This window comes from Haemorhous mexicanus, chromosome 2 (assembly GCF_027477595.1).
Source record: "Haemorhous mexicanus isolate bHaeMex1 chromosome 2, bHaeMex1.pri, whole genome shotgun sequence".
NCBI lineage: Eukaryota > Metazoa > Chordata > Aves > Passeriformes > Fringillidae > Haemorhous > Haemorhous mexicanus.
In genome coordinates, this window is record NC_082342.1 from 39,497,559 (window position 1) to 39,517,110 (window position 19,552).

Genomic DNA, 19,552 nt, shown 5'->3' on the forward strand with positions numbered 1-19,552 from the left:
CCTGAGCTTATCATTTTAATAGACTTGATTGGTGCACTGGTTTTCCTGTCATCCCAAGACCCCTGGAACAACACAACTTTAAAATTATTCAGTCCCAAATTCAGCACTTTGAACAAATCTAGAAAAAAATCCCTGCTGTTGCTTTATATGAATTTTATTTACACTGCAAAGTTAGGCTGACAACTTTGGAAGTTAAATGTCACCGTGTGTTTCAAGTTCTCAGGTCACAAAGCAAGAAGGAGTCATGATGACTCTGCCAAGTCTCCTTCATAAACCAATTGCATGAGTCCCTGAGCAATTCTGGTGTCAGGGGCAGTCCTCAAACTGGAAAATCATCCCACTCCAGTGATGGAGACTCCACCACAGCTCTTAATAATTTTTAAGGATTTCAAGTGATTTTTTTAAAAGATTTTTCAAGGATTTTTTAAAGAGATGTATCTTTCTTGTCCTAAGTATGCATTAATTTTCAAAACACAAAACTTTTAATATTTCTGTTTGCTGGGCTGATGATAAGCTCTATTTCCCCTGAAAGTATTTATCAATCATGACATTATCTATTAACCTTCCATCATAAGTCAAATATATTAGGGCTTTACATGTTCACTACAAGACCTATCTGCCAACCCTACAATTATTCTCCTGAGTGATAGCATGTTTTCTATTTCAGTTAATGCATTGTTTATAGGAAGAAGCCACATAAACAATCTACATCTACATACCAGCTCCATCAGGCTGACTGACATTTTTCTGTGCAACTCTGGAATACAAAAAACAGGGACATTCACACACAGCAGTCAGCCAGAGGCAAACGTCTGATGACAGTCACTGGGGGCAGTGACAGTGACAGACCACTCTGAGAACACTCCCATCTTCCTATTAGCACTGGTGCAGCTGCCACACACAAGCAGTGACAGACAGATGAAGGAATTGCTAAGAAAATAACACAGAATGTTATTCAAAACACATGTAGTTAACATGATACAACGCATGGTGAATAGCAAGTGTTTTCGTATTTGTAGTGCCAAGAGTGTCAGCAACAGCTTGGTGATAAGGAATCAATTTCCTAATGGCTGAAAGATAGTAAAAATATCTAGCTTTCATATTCTTATTCTCAAGCACTACAGCTATTAGAAAAATCCAGGAACCTAGCTCCTCTCCCATCCCCCAACTCCTTAAGCTAAAACAATCCAATGCACAGTATGACCTATTTCAGAAGTCCTTGTTCCACTTCTGGCAAAACACAAGTTCTAAATTTCCAAACACATCTGCACAGAACCACAGAACAAGCTAAGTCAGAATGGGACCCACAAGGATCATCAAGTGCAACTCCTGGCCCTGCACAGGACATCCCCAAGAGTCACACCATGGGCCTGAGAGAATCATCCAAACACTTCTCGAATGCTGTCAGGCTTGGGGCTGTGACCATTTCCCTGGGAATCCTGTTCCAGTGCCCAAGCACCCTCTGGGTGAATAATCTTTTCCTGATATCCAACCTAAGCCTCTCCTGACACAGCTTCAGGCCATTCCCTTGGGTCCTGCCACTGGTCACCAGAGGGAGATCAGTGCCTGCCCCTCCTCCTTCCCTCACAAGGAAGTTGCTGACTGCAATGAGGTCTCTCCTCAGTCTCCTCCAGGCTGAACAGACCAAGCGACCCCAGCCACTCCTCATCTGGCTTCTCCTCAAGGCCCTCACCACCTTTGTGGCCCTCCTTTGGACACTCTCTAATAGTCTAATGTCTTCTTTCTATTTTGGCACCCAAAACTGCCCCAGCACTCGAGTGAGGCCACCCCAGTGCAGAGCAGAGCAGAACAATCCCTCCCCTGCCCAGTTGGCCATGCTGTGCCTGATGCATCCCCTAACCCCTCCTGGCTCCAAGGGCACTGCAGACTCATATTCAACTTGCCATGGACCAGGCTTAATATTTTTTGGGAGGGGATTGAAAAAACCATGAAGCCTTTCCCTGCCCCTCAACTTGAGCAAATTAGAATCCAGGATTTCTTGTGAAATTCTGCTACTGAAGTAAAAAGTGAGTTTTCCCTTCTAAATTAAATGGGATAGTTTGATTACAGACAACTGTTCCATTTTTCTGCATTTCATGAATTTCCCTACACCTAGAAAAAACACCCATGAGACCATATTTCACACAAAAAAATACCAAGTAACTTTGGTCACATTTTAATAGACGGTTACTAAAGAAGTTAGCTTCTATGTATTAAACCGGCACTCACCTTTAACCCATTCTTGTTTCCTCAGGTGAACAGCAAAGACCAGTGCTGCTCTAACAAAGTACTGTGCTGCTGCTGAGAAATGGTTAATTCCAGGTGTTGCAACCCCTCCTCTCAACCCTATGTTTCTACCTTGTATATTTGAAAGAAATAGAGTAACAGATTAACAGAAAGGATTTAAACAGGATTACTGGGGAGGTAGCAAATTTACTCAATGAATTGTTCTACATCCATATACTGTACTTCTGGACAACTTGCTTGATGCTGCTGTGATAATCTCAGCTTCACATGCAAGATTTTACTAGCTCTTCTGCCCTCTCATCCTTCTTTCCCACCAGTTTCTGCTGAAGTAAAACGTTCTTGACAGGAAGCTCAAAACTCATAGACAGGTCACCAAAGAGTGGGGTGTTCTTTATTTAACTCTGAAATGATGAACAGTGAAGCACAGCAATAAAATCCAGAACCAGACCATTTAGTAACAGCCTGAAACATAGAATTGATTTTTATTGTCATAAGGATTTGACATGCAGTTTTCACAGGACACTTAGAGCTTAAGAATTTTATTTTCATTGGCATAATTGCTTATTTCCTACCCAATACACATTTATGTTCCAAATAGCAGCGACTCCCTGATTTCTGAGAAGTAAGGCACTACAGCATCCCTTCAAAGCAGTTACAGACTATCACAGCAGACACTTCCCTCAGATCTGAAGGTCAAGATTGCCCATGGAAAAAAATGCAACTGGTAATCAAAGGCATATCCAACAATGAGTAACTAATCACCACTGTTGCCAAAACAGCTCTTCTGGGTGATCTACTGTCAGACTTGAGAGGAAGCCGCCAGTGCACAGAGCAGATTTAATAATCTTCATCTTCTCAACATATGGAAACTGCTCTGTTTTTGAAAAATTCCTTAAAGCTGTCTTTTCAAGCCAGGGAACAGATTTTAACCAGAATCTTCAACAATCAGTATGTTCTCATGGCTCAGGACGAGGCACTGGATGAAGACATTTACATTATAACTTTGGAATAGGAGTTGCAGCCACTGCAATGCTTTCAATTGCACATTCATCAGTGCCACGGCGGATTCTGAAGAAGCCATCTTCTCCCCATGAGGTGCCCCAGCTGTTCTTCACAATCCAGAATTTCTCACCACTTTCTGGGTCTTTACCATAGCCCACCAGTAAAACAGCATGATTGGTCAATTCAAAAGGATTTAAATCATCCTGTAACCCGGTGTGATGGTAGATCCCTTCTTTATACAGCATGAAATCATTATAAACCTCAAAGGCAACAGCCATTGGGCCATGCAGAACAAGCTCAAGTTTCATCAGGGCTTCATTGCAGCCTCCATAGAAACCACCAACATAGTGGTACTCAGACGAGTAGTAGTGGTAACAGCTGCGCTTGAAAAGGCACGGAGAGTCATGGCCTGTGTAAGGGAAGCAGTCCTCTTCCACCACACCAAAGTCTTGGACATACTTTCCACCAATGAGATATGGGAAGCCACCATCACAACCTGATTATAAAAAAACCAAAACAAAATAAACCAAAAAAAGTGCTTCTTCCCTTGGAAATTCTTATTTGAGGTGGGAGACTCCCCCACTTAAATCTTTCATAATTCTTTCTGATACAGTATTGAACATACTTCAGTGACCCAGATCATCCTAATACTCCAGTTAGCTACAGTCAGCTTTCTGAAACACTCAGGGCAAAATTCACATCTCTGGGAGCTATATTGGGAACACTAATACTTGGACCTTTCATCATCCTGACAATCCCTGTCAGAAAGGGCTGCTGACAATCCCTGTCAGAAAAAACAGCTAGTTACATGGTATACAAGGATCTGTCCTAACAAGGATACGGTCCTCTGGAAAGCTTTAGTCATTGCTTTTGCTCATTTCCCCCTCCCTCTGAATATATCACTGGGATAATATTTAGTTCCATTCCTTCTAGGTAAGCAGCTCCATTTTGAACCCTACTCCTTAGATATCTCCCATCTCACAGGTAGATGTATGAAAAAGTTTTATGAAAAAAGTAACTTGATGGGGAAGGGATGGAAGTTTTCAAACTCCCTGCTCCTTCTCCAGCATTGTCATTAGTTGAAAGGTGTCCGTATACACCATCATCCTTACCCTGAGAATACTGGCTGCAAGACACAACCTGCTGGGGACTGAAGACTGGTTTCTGAGTGTTGTTTGTGAGAATACGTATCCTTGCTTCCAGCATGCCCATGGAGGAAAACGCGTAACAGCTGCCACATGAGCCTGAGAAGGGGAGAAAAAGGAACCACAAGGAGCAGTCAGTCACATAAACAAGGCTAGTCACCTGCCATCAGGTACATCTATTCCTAAAGTTCACTGAAAAGAGTTAAACCCTACCAGACAGTGATTAGAACTTGAACACCAATCGAACAAAAACTTTAAATCTTCATTTAGCTTTCATGCATGCAATTCAAAACCCACTTCTAACAACTTCTCAGGGAACATTGAGCTTATTTTCAAGAATAAGAGGCAAAGAACTGCTCCAGTGTTTTTCAGCAGTAGCACTTAAGAGCTATCCAATTACCCTATTCCTTCAGAATGAACCTTCAGGGACCACATTAGCAGGGCTGAGAAGGCTCCATCTATCCTTTATGGAGCACATATGCTATGGGGCAGTGAGCTATTTGAAGTGAATGGCGACAATATTGTTCTTATTTCAACCTATCAATGGATTTAGTCCCGTAATTTCCAGTTGAAAAAATATTCCACCTCTACAGCTACCTCTAAAATAACTGACTTTTAAGAGAATAGTGGTATAAATAGCATGTTTAATATAATGGATACATCCCTGCTCCCCTTGCTTCCCAAGGGCATGTAATTGTACACTGGCTTTTCAGAAGCACCTTAATTTCCCTTCTGCTTCCTGGCAGATAGTTAAGTCTCCTTACTTTTGCATCAAACTTTAGTATTCCTTCTAGCTTTAGGCCCTCTGCACTCTCTAGGACCTTCCTTTCACTCATTAAAAGCCTTTGGAAATGGAATGACAAGCCTCACAGGAAGAACGAATACTTGGATTAGGTCCTATTTTATCTACTGATTGTCATCAAGGTGCCTGATTTCCTTTTGTTTCCTGATGGTGGGAAAGTCAAATATTGCAGAGCTATGAAAATGTGGGAGCCTTGAGGAACAAAACAAAATACTTTCTCTTGAACTGTGTAGGTGTATAAAAGCAGAGCTATTACAACAGCAAGACTTTGTGAAATTGCACCTTCACTCAGCTAGATGCACCTCTGAAGAAAAGGGACAAAATCAGCCTGAACAGGAACACGCTTTTCCCAGCAGGGCAAAGTGAAGCAGTGAAAGATGCCTCCCACTCACTGCACAGTCACAGCATCTGAGATGGGCCACACTGTAGAACACGTTGTTGCATTATGTGTGCAAAAACATGAAAAATACAATTCACTCAATCATTTCAGTCTGAAGTCTGCTGGACAGGCTGCTAAATTTCTTTCCTGTTACCACAGTGGTATTTATAAAGTCCACAGAATGACCTCTTTTGTAGGTTTTGTTTGATTTTTTTTTTAAAGCCTTAAAGCTAAAATTCTAATTTGATGGAGCAGAATGCATGTTCCACAGACATTTAACATACTCAGCATGGACCCTCAGATTACATAAAAAGTGTAGGAAGCTCTTTTATTGGAAACAACAGACTAGTGCTCATTTAGAGAAACTTTGAAGCAACACCACAGAGAAAGGGTAAGTCTGGAACTGAGTGTTCAATTGTTTGGAAGATAAAAGAGCCCTTGGGACATTCATAGCTCACACCAGGAGAAATGACAGGACTCACACCTACAGAGGACGATATAATTTCCTGCTGCCATCTTCCAGTGCTTCCACATAGCTAGAAATACCATAAGCCTTCCTATGCTGCTTCTGCTACCAGGAGTACAGCTGGCAGAATTCGTTAGAATAACTAAGTCATAAATGAGGGACTGGTGATCTAAGTTATCCCTTTCCCACCATGCTAATGTTATGCTTCTTTCCCCCAAATTCTGCCACCAGATAGCTACCAGTAGATGCAAGTTTATGGTGACACAGGGAAGGGACACATTAACAGAACTCACTCCTGGCCTCCATTATATGAACATATAATTTAGGCATCTCACACCACAGTGCTATAAACACTCCCTACAGAATCAACACATACCTGCATGGTACCCTTTTAAGTTCTTACCAGTTTTTTGTATTTATCATTGTCTGCAATTTTCATAGTGACTAATATCTCCTCTTGCAACTACCCAGTTAAGTAACACCTGAATTTATCAGGGTGATAAGATTTGGAGGCATTTTTATGGGTTTATTCATTAAAGCTGCATGATAATTTGCCATCAAGCTAAATCAGGGAAAAAATTAATTGTACATCAGTCAGTGTGCAGAAAACCATGGCTAAGATTGTTTGGCCAAAACCTAACAGCTGTGTTTATGCAGGGTCATGTGGTAATAGGACCCTGTGGTAATAGGCTTTCTCTCCAGCAAGTCAGCACTGTCTGGACAAGCCAGTACCACCACCTATTTTGGTACAGCATTGTTAGCCAGGACTCCACCCAGTTTCCACAGGTTATTCACAGTAAAGGTGCAACCTGTCAGCTGCAAGACACTAGGCAAAACCTTCTGGTTAGCAGCAAATTACAAACTACATCAAAGGAGCTCTAGAACTTTGAATTCAGAGGTTTTCATTTTTACCTTGATTCCGAACAGGGCTGACATAATTGATACCATTCACATTTCTCCAGTCCCAGGATTCTGGCAAGCTTGAAACTTTCTTGAGTAACTCAGGTGTTAGAGGTGCAGGCTTTGGTCTAAAGAGGAGAAAATGCTTTTCAAAAACATATCACACTGTAGGCAAGGAAACAATTACGTAACACTCAGTTTTCATCTTTGGCTTCTACCAGTTGGACTTGCTTCACACTATGCAATTTAAAATAGTCTCCATCTAAACTGAGTGGGTGTCAATAAGAAGAGATAGGCTTGAGCAGGATTCAAGACCTACTCAAATTGCTCCCTGAGGGAACTATATTATTAACTATCCACTGCTGAGGAATACATTCAGCACAGGTAGTTCAGTTGGCAAGCTGCAGTGTGAGCTTCAAAGAGCTCTGGGTGGCAAAATGCCTTTGCATAACAAAGGAAGCAGGGACCTGCGGCCCAGCCAGGTGACAGGACACTCAGAAAGGACCCCAGACCTTCCCACACTTAAGGCTGGGGGTACAAAATCCCAGGGGCTCCTTTGCTTGGGGCCCCTCCTCAGAGGAGCACGGTACGAACAGCTGTTTTATTATTTGGTTACTGCACCAAGATCAAATTATTTTAAAGATCTGGACATCTGAGACTCTGCTATTGGAACCCTGGCATCAAGCAGGTAAAGAATGCTGGTGTGACTGTAAGTGTGGGGTGTGGCTGTAAAGGGGCCTTGGTACCAGCTCAGGTGGTGTGCGTGTGACTGTCAGAGTGGCTCCTGGGTGGTCCAACGGGGGAGTTTCCTTAAAATCCACAAGCTGCTGAGGTCAAGTACTTTTGCACCGATCTGAAGAGCTGAGGTAACTCTCAGAGATTATAGCAACACAGTTCTACAACAGTTATTTTACTAAAATTACAAAGTATGTAGAATATCTGACTGCAGAAACCATCTTGCCTTGGCAGCATGCACTGACAGCAACTACAGTTTCATTTCAGGCACAGGCATGGCTTACACTGGCAATTCACTAACTGTAGTCCCACCTGCCCTGGAGACTTCTCTGGGGAAAGTTTTTACTGTGACTTGAAGTATTGAATGTCACCTGTCCTCATCTACCACCTGCAGCCAAGTGATGCTCCTATCAGCAAAAAAAGAGCTTCATGCAGTCAACTTTTACATAACTTGATGCTCTTCCTTGGTGCCATTCACAAACACCAGACTCTGGAGTCTGTTTTGAAAGCCTGAGAGGGCCAACCAAATAATGTTATGGTACTGCATGGGCGGAAGAGAGCTCCCAAATAGGTTACTGTATTTAGGATCATCTTCAAGGCGACTTTTATCTACACATCTGCATGACATTCCCATGCACATCAGCATTTTTATTCTACAGTAGGACCTTCTTCAACAAACATATGATTGCCGCAGTTTGGAAAAGTAGCATTCCTACTCACAGAAATACCAAGAGCTGAAAAAGCAAAACTATGAATATGCTAAGACAGCTATAAAGAAGGGAATCTTTAAACCCTAGTTCTCAGATTTTGTAGTGCACGATGTACCCATCCCCACTACCACTCTCAGCTAAGTTATCTGCAAGACCCTGAAGGCATTCTCAGAGCTACTTTCATGCTTCTTCACTGAAACACTCTACTCCTGCTAGAGGACTCTTGTTGCAGGTGTGGCAAATTATCAAAGTAACCAGGGAATTCCCTCAGAAATCGTTGATATTCATGTTTAGGAGCAGAGAGCAGTTCACAGCTTTTTTACTGCAATTATGAACTAGCAGAACCAAGATGAAGTACAAGCACAAACTCCTGACTGTGGCAAGTAGCTGATGAGCCGAGAGGAAAATGAAATGGTAGCTGAGACTGCACTGAGATGATAACTGCTTCCCTGCATATATGAGTTCAGCGGTGAGTTACTGAGCAAGACTAAAAGGTAGGTGACTCTATTTGTCCCATCTGCTTGAGACAACAGATGCTCAGAATAATCATTCAAATGAAAAATATGTTTGCACCCCATGAACATGAACTGGAAGGCCTTGAAACTTGATTAAACACCTGAACTAAGCACAGTTAAGAGCCAGGACAAACAAACAGACTCTTGGAAGCAGTGGGGTTTGCTGCAGAACAAAGTGCCTTATTACCTTGAAGCTCTGGAAGAGAGACCCCCAGCTCTTTTAGTTAGTTCTTCCAGGGCAAAATTCTCATACTCCTCGTATCTTGTCGCTCTCCATGACTTCTGGTGAGCATTGATAGCATTTACAAAGTCGACGTTGTGAACGTAACGTCTGTGGGAGAGTCTGCAAACAAAAGGAACCAACCAAGTAAAACAGTAAGAAAAGGACTGAGATTGAAACTAAAGGTGCTCTCTAAACTCAATATGTAACTCTGGAATGGTCTTCTGGTAGGTACTAATAAAGAAACATGGAATTACTGGATCAAGTCAAGGTTTCTAAAACTTGAGACAGACTAGATATAAACATCTTCCTTAGACATGCCAGATTTATAACAGGGCTTCATCAGAGACTGAAGAGACTGTGATGCAGCAGGCAAACCCTCCTGTGTTACTCTGCATTCAGGTTTATTTCCAACCTTAACACTGCCATTAACTTTGTCCTCAGTACTAGACTTCTTTCTTATGATTTTAGCTAAACCTCAAGCACTGTTACGAGACATTTTATTCCAGTAAAAGGTCACTTTATCTGTTGCTTACCTTCCCCCAGGCTTCTGGAGAGGTAGCTCGTTGATGTGAACATCGGATGGAGATGAAGAAATCTTGTGTCCTATAAAACAAGCCCAGTTGCGGCCAAGAACATCATGCACCCATCCTGGCAGGGTCTCATTGCAATAGCTGGTTACATTCTGGCCTTCCTTTTTGTACTGGAATGTGAAGAAGTTTATGCTTGTGTTGAGCAGATGCATTTGTTAGCATAGCCGTAGTTCCCCACCCACTCACAGCTGCTTCTTCCTGCCTGTGTTGCACAGAAGTGGGCAAGCACACTCCAGAGGTTAAGAAGATTAGAGAAACTGCTATTTACCAAATAGCTGTAAAAAACAATTGGGTTGTGACTTGCACTTTTAGCAACACAGCATGCATTCCTATCAGTATCAACTAACCTGTGCTAATCATTTCAGTCCAACAGCTACTTTCTCAGCAAGACGTAAGACCTCTTAGTACTCAACCTTCTCCTCAAGGCCCTGAGATTTATTATGCCAAATATTTGACCAGTCAAGCTAACTCTGGATTGCCACAGAAGTCTGAGAAACTAAGACACAAACAGAGGGAGAATGACAAGTTTGTCATCCAGTAACCCCATAGGAAGACATGCACTATTTCTGTTTTAAAATTTAGGTACTATTTATGCACTGTTATTGTTCCATAAGTCAAAACCAAATATGAAACTTCCAGCCACTTTTTTATGTTTGAGCTGTGATGGCAAAGCATCATGAAAGAATTTCACAGGAACTATCAAAATGAGACAGTGAGAAATGATGATCCCTTGAGAACAACTCATTTAAAGATTGCAGTAGAGACTGCCACTAAAGCCTCAAGTCCCGAGTCCTAATATTTCCTTATTCAGCCACACAAGTCTTCATTTTACCGCTGAAGAGCAGTAACCCAATATATTCAGCAAAATGTGTCTTCATACAACAGGTACCACTAATACTTTGTCTAGCTACATACATTTTCAGGATTAGTAATTCTGACAACAGAATGTCTCACTGTGGGGGGGTTTGTGGCTCTTTAATCATCTCTTAAGGTTAGTGTTTTGTGTAAGGTTGTAGTGTTTTGTGTTACACTACAAAGGCACCTGAAAACCTGATGCAACAAAGGCTTTAACTTTACTCTTGTATTCACAAAAGAAAAAAAAAATCATCACTTAGACAGAATTCAAGTTACCTAGTCCAAGAAAACTTCATTAAATCTCATCCTATTTGAAATGCATATGTACATTCCTAGTGGGATTCTGTAACTATGATTCAATAAAATGTTTGCTCAGCTTTACTGAAGAAGGTGGTGGCTTACAATGATGGAAATGCCCCAAGATGGAAAAGATTAATTAAAGAGACTGGGAGGTTTCTGTCTATATTGAGGCTTTTTGAGAAATCTGAAGGAGAACTTACAGTGAAGTAATTAGGTTTATCGATCAGCAGAATAAAATTAAAGGTTAATCCTCTGACTGTTTTGGAACAATGGGAATTTGCTTTGTCCCCAGTCTGGAGGATGCAGAGGCAACATACCTACAGGCAGCAAGTGTGTTTGCTGCCAGGAGCAGGGTGGGGGCACTAGAAGGCTGAGCTTGTTCTATTCTTCCTGTCTTACTGCGCAAGATTGTTCAATGTGGGAAATAACTACACTTGGCCAAATACCAAGGTACAGAGATGACTTTTGAGACACACACTCTTCACAACAGCAGATCTAGAAATCCAGACACTTCCTAAAGCAACAGGTAGTGACTTTACATCTAAGTTACTGCAGGATCACTTTTCTGGCTCTACATGACCACAGAAATTAATACCTGGGTTTTTTTTCTAAAAGCTGCCACAGATTAAAACAGTACAGCTATTCTCAATAAGCATAGGCCTTAAATCCAAAAAACTGAAGATTATCAGAGGAACAGGCCTGCTTCCTGCAACAATGCTGCCTTGCAAAATGATATTCTGAATTAAAACAAGTAACAAAGATTTGGGGCTTATCTTAATGGAAAAAAAAAGGCAATGAGTTATCTGCTAACTAGCAAATTAAAACAACAAAAACAACAACACAAAAGGTGGTTTTCTCCCAGAAATCCCTCTCTCTTTCCAGAGACAAAATTCATTGCTTTTTTAAAGACAAAGAGATAACCATGATACTTTCACACCATTTGTACAATTTATATTTCAGAAAAGTGAATGCAGTGAATTGCTTGCACTCACTGCAAGCAGTTCACATGTATCAACAAAATTTAGAAAGGAGGTGAAAAGACAGCCAGCAGCAATGCTTCAATATAAACAAGACATAAAAGCCAATTTCAGACAGTCTGTGTAGAAGCCTAAAATTAAGCAATTCTAGTCCTACGTAGCTACTTTTTTGTAGAGTGCCAGACTAAGCTACTACTGAAATGACTTTGAAAAGTGGACATGGATACTTTGAGACCATAACACATGAAAGACATTTAGATAAAGGGAATTTCAACTCCAAACAACAATGTATCTAGGAAATGAAAATATACCTACATAAGGTCACAATTGCTTCCCCCCCATCCCCTGACTTTTAATCAAGAACCACCGATGTAGAAGCCTTTAAAAAAACCTCATCAGTGCCATAACAATGATGACCACTGATTACCAGAATGTACACCATAAAATCATCGCTAAAACAACTTTGCTAAGAAATACAGCATTTCTTATTTCTACTAGTGAAGGACTGGCAGATGGGATCTAGGAAATTTGACTGTACCAGTTTTAGAGGACTGATTACGAGTACAACTGCACAACTAACAGCAAGTGATATGGCAGGGATATGGCACCATTGCACAAGCAACACCTGACTCAGGTGGATGTGAATTGCAATGACAGACGTGGCAGAAGCTGCCAGCACAGTACCCAAAATATCCACAGAGCCCACTCCAGAACAGCATCCTTCATGGAGGATAACAGCCATACAGCTGTGATCACCAGCAACTGCTGGACAACTGCTCTCACACATTTCTCTGCAGACTTTAAAGATGGTTTTCAGTTTTGAGTTATGATGACTGCAGCTGTGTCATGTGATAATTTCATCAGCCGGTGAAATCTGCAGCATTAACTCCATCCAGAGACCTGACCATTCTAGGAGAACTCCTTTAGAAAGGCACCAAAAATATAGTCATACTTCAAAGTCTGAGCTTTGAAAAATTTAATTCTATTTCAAATACATATTTTTCCTCAATCCTGACAATTCATGTGGTTTTACCTAATGCCAAAATTTAGCCAAGCCACGCCAGCATTAACCTTCATGTAGCTAAACTTCAAAGCTTGCTGTTAGGTAACTGAACTCAGGTAAGCTTTTCAGTGAAGTATGCTTTTAATAATGCCTTTCCTGTGTTGGTCATCGTGACAATCTAATTGTATGTTCAATTCTAGTCCTAGTAAAAATCATAATTGTTTAAAGCTTTTTCAAAATCTTTAATCTCCCTAAGAGGAAAGCAAGAAGGGATGGAGACCTTATTAGTCACAGCATTTTAATGAGAATTCAGCAGTGCCACATAGAGAGGCAGCATCTCGTCCTCTTTGAAATCTATTTTCCTCAATTTAAGCAATGCCTAGGCAATAAGCCAACTTGAGTTCCAGGAGGCAGAACTACCATACACATTAAACCTTCTGGAGAGACTTATCTCTCAAGTTTACAAGTGTGGCTATGCATTTTACTATGGGAAGCACACATTGAACAAGAACAGAGCTGCAGACTTGCAGCTCCCCTACTACACAAAAATAGAGTAGATGATGTTACCAGAAAAAAACTACTGCATCTTGCTCCACAACATAAAATGCAAGCAAATATCAACTCTAGGTGGATTTTCTTTACTTTCTGGAAACATTCTGCAATTCTGAGTTTTGTGCTTTCAGATTTACACTTTAGGAAAGCAGCAGTTGCTCACTGCCAGTTAAGCAAGCCCAAATTAGACAGGTTAAAAACTGACTTTCAGTTGATTTGCAGGATGATTAAACAGCATTAGCTGTTCTACTTTAGCGACATGAAATAAAATGCATCCAGGTCTGCGTTTTTTTTCCATATCCTGAAAACTTAAACATTAACTGCTGTCACTGTTCTAGCTTGTTTCTGTTTGTTTCAGAACAGCAGTCCTTGATTTTAACCAAATTTGGGAGCACTGGGGAAGAGAGAAAAATATATGAAAAAGATGTCACCTAGTCTGGTAAAGATTATTAACTTGAGTGGCGAAATATTCTAAAATCTCCTTTTTTTTTTTTTTTTTTTTTTTTTTTTTTTTTTGCTAAAGTGGTTGTAATGCTTCAATATGAAAAAAAAAAAAAAGCCAGACTTCTGGTATTTGCTAAAGAGCATCTCATCTCAGGAGTCTGAAGTAGAACCACTTAACTTAAGGGACAAACAGTGAGAAACTTATGAGAGTGTTTCGTGTCAAAAGTGGTAGCCTTAACAATAAATAAATACCTCAAAGACATCAAGTAATTGAAACAAGTGGGCCTCAACTTTCCCTTCAGCCTCCCTCTAGCTTTTTATGTTATGCTGTTCCTATTTCTTTTGCCATCCCTTGGGGTTAAAAAAAAAAAAAAAAAAAAGAAAAAAAATCTCTAAAGCTTTATATACTGCATAACCCTAAAAAATCCTTGTATCATCCAGCAGAAGCACATGATCAAGCTTCTGCCAAGAGCAAGTACACTAACTTCACATCCAAGTTCAGTACAGGGATGTTTCCGAAGCACACATTAAACAATTTATTTTGTGCTAGAAGCAGAATGTAAGAATGCAGTAGGATGCTGCATTTAATTTGGCAAACTTTAAATGTATGTACAACAATAGACAGAAAAAACCACTGTTAAAGCATCTTTATTTCAGACACTAAAGTAAACTGAGGAAAAAATAGGATTGATAAGCTCACCCAATCCATTCCTCTGATGTATAAAGTCCTTTCCCCAGAGGCCTCAAGTGAAAGAAGAAATATCTTGTAAAGGCAATGAGACCCTACAGAAGTTTCAGTGGGTGTCTGTTTAGTAAGTCACAGGAACAAAAAGCTATTAAAAACTCATTGAAACATGCACAGCCAAACAGGCTGTGTCTGTATCTACACAGTGCAGTAGCTCTGATAAAGTCACCACTTAGACAAGCTCACAGCATTCCTGTCAGTAATTAACAGCTTAATTCTTTAACACTAGGAAAAAATACACTGGAGGTTCAATTAGCAGAAGTGGCACTTCTATGCCTGAAACTCACAAATTACTGTATTGGCTTGAACACTGCTGCTCATTGTACCTGGTAAATCCTCCCTCTGCTCAATCTCAGACTTGTTGTATTTCTATTTCATATGTAATACAATATTTACTGGATTAAAAGTAAACAGATATACACAGTTAAATATGTCACAAGGTCAAACAATTTGTAAGGAACCACTTCTTCCCTCCAAGTGCCCACTAACAGTTGTGAAATGGGGAGTTTTGCAGATAGACACATTGCATGCTGTTGCCCAATAACAGCAAGTAGCTGTCTGCAGCAAAAAATGCATTAGTAAGTGCTGTGGTATTTCCTCAAGATTCTCAGCATCTGACTTGCATCTTGTAATCTGTTGTTCTTTTTATAGCAGCAAATTATTCGAGAGGGTAACTGACCTGGGCTCTAATCCTCCCAATCGTGGTTAAGGAAAGAAGTCTTTAATTTAAATATGTCTTGCTCATGAATCCCCCATTACTGAGCAATAACCCAAACAAGCTTGCTATTTCTTAATACTGAAGCCAACTTCAAAACTAAGAACTAATCCATCAGCTTACAAAGGGCTGAGACACATTTAATGACCACAAAATGCAAGCTATTGTGTATGCTACTGCTCAGGTGTGTATTTGTCTTTGTTTTGAGCAGCAAGATGAATCAGATGACCACTAGAAGCTCCTTTCAGCTTAAACTATTCTGCAACAGTTTTGGTATGTTGTTTTAAGAGTACTTTTGCAAATCAATGCAATACATGACATCAGTGCTTATGAGTCACTTGACTTAGCGCTCATCTTCTGGAGATCTATTTCACAAGGTGTGGAGAGCAGCAGCCTTCAATGACTCTCAGCTGTCTTCAAGTTGGCAACTAACAGATCCATTTATATCCCAGAGCAGGCCACACTGTTTTTATGATTAAATTCCTCACACTCAGGAATTTGTTTAATAATCACCAACTCTTTTACTGCCTAGCATATTGGCTTGTAAGGCAACTCTGTATTTCAATGTAAAATATCAGCCCAAAGTCTGCTAGTTCAACTATATTCTTCTCAGATGAGTCCAACAATGACTGCTAAATTCTCCCTGCCAGAGATGACACTGAAAAACCAAGTACATGGACGAGACTATAGCATACAGTGCTCTGCTGTCCTCATGGAGGCAGCAATTCCTGCCACTTTTGAGGCAGGTCCTCCCACTGAAGGTGAGCTCATAGAGGTGTCCCTGCTTGAGAAGTTTCAGAGTAATTCTGCTTAGTTAGATTACCTTTCAGTGTCTGTGCAGTCTTTGCTGTATCACCTGCCAAACCTATGAGGAATGCACATCACAGCAATATAATTTCACTATCTTTTACAGATGAGAATGTCAATCAGGTGTTTCCCTCTCATACTTTGCTTCTGCTCAAGTACAAGACCCTGTCTTGTTTAAAAGATTGAATTCTTATTTCAAAAATTTCCAGTTATAAGAGTGCACTAGGTCTTGACAGTTCATTTTATTTATAGTAGCTCATATAATGCCACATTTCAGATTTGTGAAGAAAACAGTGTTGTTAATGCAGGGATGTTTTAGTTTAGCTGAGCAGAGCTAACACAGCACCAAGGCCTCATCTGCTCCTCAGCTCTGACAGCAGGTAGACTGGGGGTGCATAAGAAATTGGGAGGGAACACAGCTGGGAAAGCTGACCCCAACTGACCAAAGAGATATTTCATGCCAAAAACTATCATGCATAGAAACAAAAGCTGGGGAAAGGAGAAAAGAGGGACATTCAGAATCATGCCATCTGCCTTCTTATGTCACAGTTGTGCACGATGAAGCCCTGCTTTCCGGGAAATTGCTGAACACCTACTCATTATGGTGGCAAGTAGTGAATGAATTCCTCATTCTGCTTTGCTTGCATACACACATAGCTTTTGCTTTACCTATTAAAGGAGCTTGATTTCAGTCTACTAGTTTCTGCACTTCTATCCTTCCAATCCCCCAACGCACTGATGGCTGAGTGGTGCTTTGCTCTTTACTGGGGTTAACCTACAACAATGAGCATGTAAATAACTTCGCCAGTAGTTGTGCTAAAAAGTCTATGCAGTCCTTTCCCTTGCATGAGCCCAAAACAGCATAGATGGAAGCTGCAAGGAGGTTACAGTTAAACTGGAGCCTTCTACGTAATTTCTATTCAGTAAAGATTCCGGTTCTCCTGAAAGAGAGGATCACTTGCTTTTGTTAACACCTGAAAACACTGACTTTAAAATAGTTGCTGTAAAATAAACCATCTACCATAGCTCCCAGAAAGACAATTTAGAGCAAAAGTTATTTCTTCACCCTCCTTAGTACTAGCCAAAATTCAGAGATTTTATGCTTGGACAAGGCCTGGATGTTTACTATTGACTCACAAGATCATGCTTCCTGAAACAACCAAAACCACATTCATTGTACCTGCCCAGGGCTGCACTCACCAGCTGAGAAGCCCTGCTGCACAAAGCATCTGTCTTTCAGGTAGTAAAGCCATCCTGCAGAGATTACTTCAAACCACCCTTCAGATTCATCATGCCACTCACCAGGACAGCAGCAGAGAGCTCCTAACAAGTGTTTTCTCCTGTCTAATCCCTACCTACCATCACAGTTTTCAGCTTGACCTGAAGGTCTTAATGGGGACTGAAGAGAACAGTATTACTCCAAAGAAGTAATTACAGGCAGGAGAAAGGTTCCTTAGATATTAAAGTAGTATTCTGAAATAAAATTTATAGATCTCAGAAATCCTCCATCAAGGAGGATAGATGGCTCTGAAGTGTCCATGCATTTGATAACATCTGTAAGGAAAGATAAAAGCAATGGTATTTGCTATTTGACTTGGGTCCACAGAGCCAAAAAAAGAAAAAGAAAAAAAAAATAAAAGAAATTCCAGGCTACCAGGAAAGTTAGTTTCATGAAGGCCTTCAATTACTTTAGGCATGTCTAGAAGGTAAAGTAGTAGCATCTGTATTTTTTCAGATAATGGCCAGCGTGGAATACCTCTTCCCTCTCTCTGCTCCCTACCCAACCGCTGATTGCTGTTTCCTTATGTTCAAAAATGAAAAGAAGAAATCCTTCATCTGTTTATCCAGGCAAACCTTAGAGCCAAAGATAATCAAGTATCCCAACTGACACCCACTGTGGAACCCATTGACTAAAGAGAAGTCTAAATACAGGCCATTTTGGCAACAGCCAGTGGTGTAAAACACACCAGGTTAACTCACCTTAAAAAATGCAAACCACTTGTAGTCATTTATCACAATTTCAAAGCCTTGATTGTAAATCAAAGTGAAGAAACCATAGTTGCCCAGACTATCCTGAGCCACATCTAGCTTCTGAAGATTGACAACCACTTTTTTCTCCACAGGCCCTAAAAGAAAGAAACATTAGGGCATGATTACTGTATGGAAGAGAAAAATAATACAAAAAATGTATAAAGGATGCAACATTTATTCCTGAACATGCTTCAGTACACTCGTTGAATACACTCTCCTGCAAAAGGGCATCGAGATACTTCAGGACCTCCGCTTACTTGTCAACGGGTCTACATGCTCATTTTTTCCACTGCTACAGTGTCTGCACATTTTATTAACAGCAGCACCAAGCAGCTGTGACTGGAAAACTCCAGCTTATTGAAACACAACTTGCTTTAGAGCTGCAAAGGTGTTGGATGCTGTGTCTGCAATGACAGCACTGTGTCTGCAATGACAACTCTTCCGCTACAACATCTGGGATGAGGCATCACCCATCCTACACACATCACACCAGTGCTCCAACCCTACCACCCCTCACCTCCACTGCTAGTACTGCCTCTGATCAAAAAGCAGATGACACAGAAAAATGCAAAGCATCTACTATTTTTAAAATGACACTGACATAGAATCATTAAATAGTAACTCCCCACTACTATTATCCCCTCGAAGGAAGTGGTATTTCCATCTTTTTGGATGCTGTCAGGCTTCCCTGACAGCCTCTCGGGGAGTGCCCAGGTGTCACCAGCATTGCCACCCTCTCCTGCTGGGAGCAGCCAGGGCCCGGGCGGGCAGAGCCTGCAGGAAGGCACCGTGAGAGAGGGGCAGCGAGCCGGCATGAGCCAGGGGCCCGCGGAGAGGCCTAGTCAAGTCCTCATCGGAACAAACAGAAGAGAAACCGCACAGTAAAGGGGAACTGCAGCAGCGCAGGAAGCCGCCTCCCTGCCGCCCATGCCGGCTCCGGAGGCCCCGGGCACGGAGCGGCCGCTCCCCCCGCCCGCTCCCGGGAACACCGCGGGGCGGGAGCTGCCCGGGGCCCGCCGCGCTCTCACCCGCCTGCGAGCAGTTGCCGTGGCGGCCGCCGGCCCGCCAGACGCGGAGCTCCCAGGCGCCCAGCAGGTCGGCGAAGGAGCAGTTCGCCGGCGTGTCGCCCAGCACGGCCGCGGGCAGCGCCACCAGCAGCGCCAGCGCCAAGCCCCGCAGCGCCCAGCTCGCCATAGCCCCACAACCCCCGCCGCCGCCGCCGCCGCTCAAATGCGCCCGGCCGCCGCCGCCTCCCCGCCCTCGGGCCCGGGCCCGCCCCGGCCGCGCCTCCTCTCCACAGGGTGTCCTTCCCGAAGGTCGTCCCCTTCTTCAGAGCGCAGACACCTCCCCAAAGGGCATCCTCCCCCACAAAGGGCATCCCCTTCCCCAAAACCCATCTACCTCCCCAA

At 41.9% G+C, this 19,552-nt stretch overlaps 1 protein-coding gene across 1 annotated transcript; it reads right to left on the minus strand.

Moving 5' to 3' along the window:
* Positions 1 to 2,616: 2,616 nt before the first annotated feature.
* Positions 2,617 to 19,352, minus strand: CTSC (cathepsin C). The gene is made up of 7 exons (XM_059838526.1): positions 19,172 to 19,352; positions 18,093 to 18,238; positions 9,658 to 9,824; positions 9,089 to 9,244; positions 6,954 to 7,069; positions 4,362 to 4,493; positions 2,617 to 3,745 (listed from the first exon to the last, which is right to left on the minus strand). Exons 1-7 carry the CDS (start codon positions 19,335 to 19,337, stop codon positions 3,243 to 3,245), a joined length of 1,386 nt encoding a protein of 461 aa, XP_059694509.1. The 5' UTR covers positions 19,338 to 19,352; the 3' UTR covers positions 2,617 to 3,242.
* Between the last annotated feature and the right edge of the window lie 200 nt (positions 19,353 to 19,552).